Source organism: Cyprinodon variegatus, unplaced genomic scaffold (genome assembly GCF_000732505.1).
Source record: "Cyprinodon variegatus isolate N-32 unplaced genomic scaffold, C_variegatus-1.0 Scaffold143, whole genome shotgun sequence".
Taxonomy (NCBI): Eukaryota; Metazoa; Chordata; class Actinopteri; order Cyprinodontiformes; family Cyprinodontidae; genus Cyprinodon; species Cyprinodon variegatus.
The window spans coordinates 1077934-1080168 of record NW_015150596.1 but is presented as its reverse complement, the minus strand read 5'-3'; the positions used below and the strand labels follow the sequence as shown (position 1 = coordinate 1080168).

Here is a 2235-nt window from a genome sequence, read left to right as displayed (position 1 = left end):
TTTTTCTGTTTCATAATACCTTTGTAGTCAACAATATGAAGACTGAAGTAAGGGAAATTTCAGGCCATTAACTGAACCAGGGTCACTGACACTCCACAATATTTAATGTTTTACTGACTTTTTGAAGTCTGCTCTGCCTTACAGACATCCATAGTGACAGTGCCAGATTCACACAGCAGACACACTTCCAGGCAGTTCTGCCTGCAGCCTATTCATCACTAGTAATATGAATAATCATTTGAATTGAGGTCAGAAAAGTGGCTCAGCCTGTTGAGGACATTTTGGTGGTGAAGCGGAAAAAAACCTTGCCTGCTTTGCTTGTAAGTTAGACTTATGTTTGGGTGCACTGACCTAAAACCGGACATCATGTATTAGATAATGCAGTATAACCAGAATTTGCAACCTGTTAAGCCTGTAAGTTCCTCCTGTTGGACAGGATTAACGGGTAGTTTGTTTAGGATAGGGGACTTATTCCTCCAGGGTTGAGAAGCTTAGAGAGGATCATTATATCCAGACAGATTGTTCTGTTTGCAAACTGCGAAATGAATTTCCAAAATCACTCCATTTTTTTGAGGATTTTGCTATCACTGACATCATTTTTAAAGCTGATTGATGCTAGATTATAAGTTCTCTATTGTGTTTTTTAAAAAATGGGGGTCATGATACTGTAGGTTATAAAGCTACTTCTCTTCCAGAGCAAACCTAAAAGTTGCTGTTAGGTTAGCTTATAAGGTCAAAGGTTAATTAAAGAGTGATGACAACACTAAAAGATAACAGAAGGCAAACAGCCAAGCAAATATACAATTAGTTTCCCAACCATAGAGGTTTTTGGATGGTAAGAGGAGGTTGGAGTACCCAGAGAGAGAACCAACGCGCACATGGAGAGAACATGCAAACAACTATGCAGAGACAGGATTCAAACCCAGGAGCTTTATGAGGTGCTACCATGCAAACATCTTGCAATCTTGTTTGTTTTGAATTCCTAGAGTTCCCAGAGTTTAGATCTAAACCTCTGTGAATGTTCCAAAACCTCTAAGCAATGTCAATGGTAAGAAATGGTAGAAAATAGCAAAAATTGGCACAACTCTGTCTGAGCCAGTCTCTGTTAAGAAATAACATAGAGTAGTAGCCATTGTATTTCTCTGAGCTTTGTCTTTGTAAAATGTGGGATAAAAAAGAGTAATGGCCAAACAACAAATGTGTCAGGTGACATTTGTGCTTTTAAATTCTAAGCTTTGTCTTCAAACCTCTGATGCAGGGTTTAGAGACGGGACATAATGACAAAGAGAATAAACCCACACTTCACTCAATGAAGGTCTCTTTCCTTTAAATTGCCGTTGGATTGGATTGCTTTTTTCAAAGCTTTAATAATGGAAACGTTTTTAAAGCCAGGAACCTTTTGTTTAACATCCTAATGCAGTTTTGCTAATGGCTTCTACTACACCCTTACAATAGAATAAACAGCTTTCCCACACATGCATACACCAACAGCTATCTCTTTTGTATTTCGTCAAAGCAGCTTTGTGGAAAATGTTAATGATCATTTTCTGTGTGCAGAACAGAGAAGGTTTGAAGGAAAAGGTAGAAATGTTTTACCTGATCTCCATCTTTCCGTACTGGCACCGCATCTGCTGCTGGAAAGGCAAAATGAGAAAGAAAGAGAGAATAAATTAAACGTAAGAAGAGTTCATTATTCCCGGGGTCAGGTCATGAGCAGAAAACACAGATGCAAGAAAACCGACAAGATAAGACCAGAAGTTGGCCTCTAGAGTTGGGTGAGGGAGGGGAGGGAGAAGTAACAACACAGAGGAAGATAACAGTGTGCATAACTGAAGTGGCTTTGGGCATCATCACTGATAGAAGTAAAAGAACCGTCCAGTATTCATCTCTTGGGGGCACACATACACACCAGCACACACACACACACAAACGGCGCTAAAATTAGATTAATTATCCATGCTGAGCTTTGGCTCACAAAGGGCACAACCAGTGCGAATCATGAAGGTTAAGGGTGATAGACAAATATGTGTGGATGATGGGCTATTCCCAAAGATGTCACAAAAATTAATGGAAAAAAAGTTAATCATTTAGGGACTCCTTTTATAGAAGCATTAACTGCTGACTTGTGGAGGCACTTACAGATAGTCATAAGACCATATCAAATACATTGGATCCTACCTACAAAGCATGCAGTGATGTATATAACGCTGCCTAAAAAGGATGGCATATATATAT

General features: G+C 39.1%; 1 protein-coding gene across 6 annotated transcripts in view; it reads right to left on the bottom strand.

Annotated features, from left to right (window-relative positions):
- The window catches only part of LOC107086117 (protein FAM131B-like), a 56535-nt gene that overhangs the window by 30061 nt on the left and 24239 nt on the right, over positions 1 to 2235 (bottom strand). For 4 of the 6 annotated variants that reach the window (XM_015376873.1, XM_015376871.1, XM_015376870.1 and 1 more), the window contains exon 2: positions 1597 to 1634. In XM_015376873.1, coding sequence (XP_015232359.1) covers positions 1597 to 1634 — 38 coding nt within the window. The remainder of the gene's footprint in view (positions 1 to 1596; positions 1635 to 2235) is intronic. The other 2 variants (XM_015376872.1, XM_015376869.1) reach the window with 1 other exon arrangement.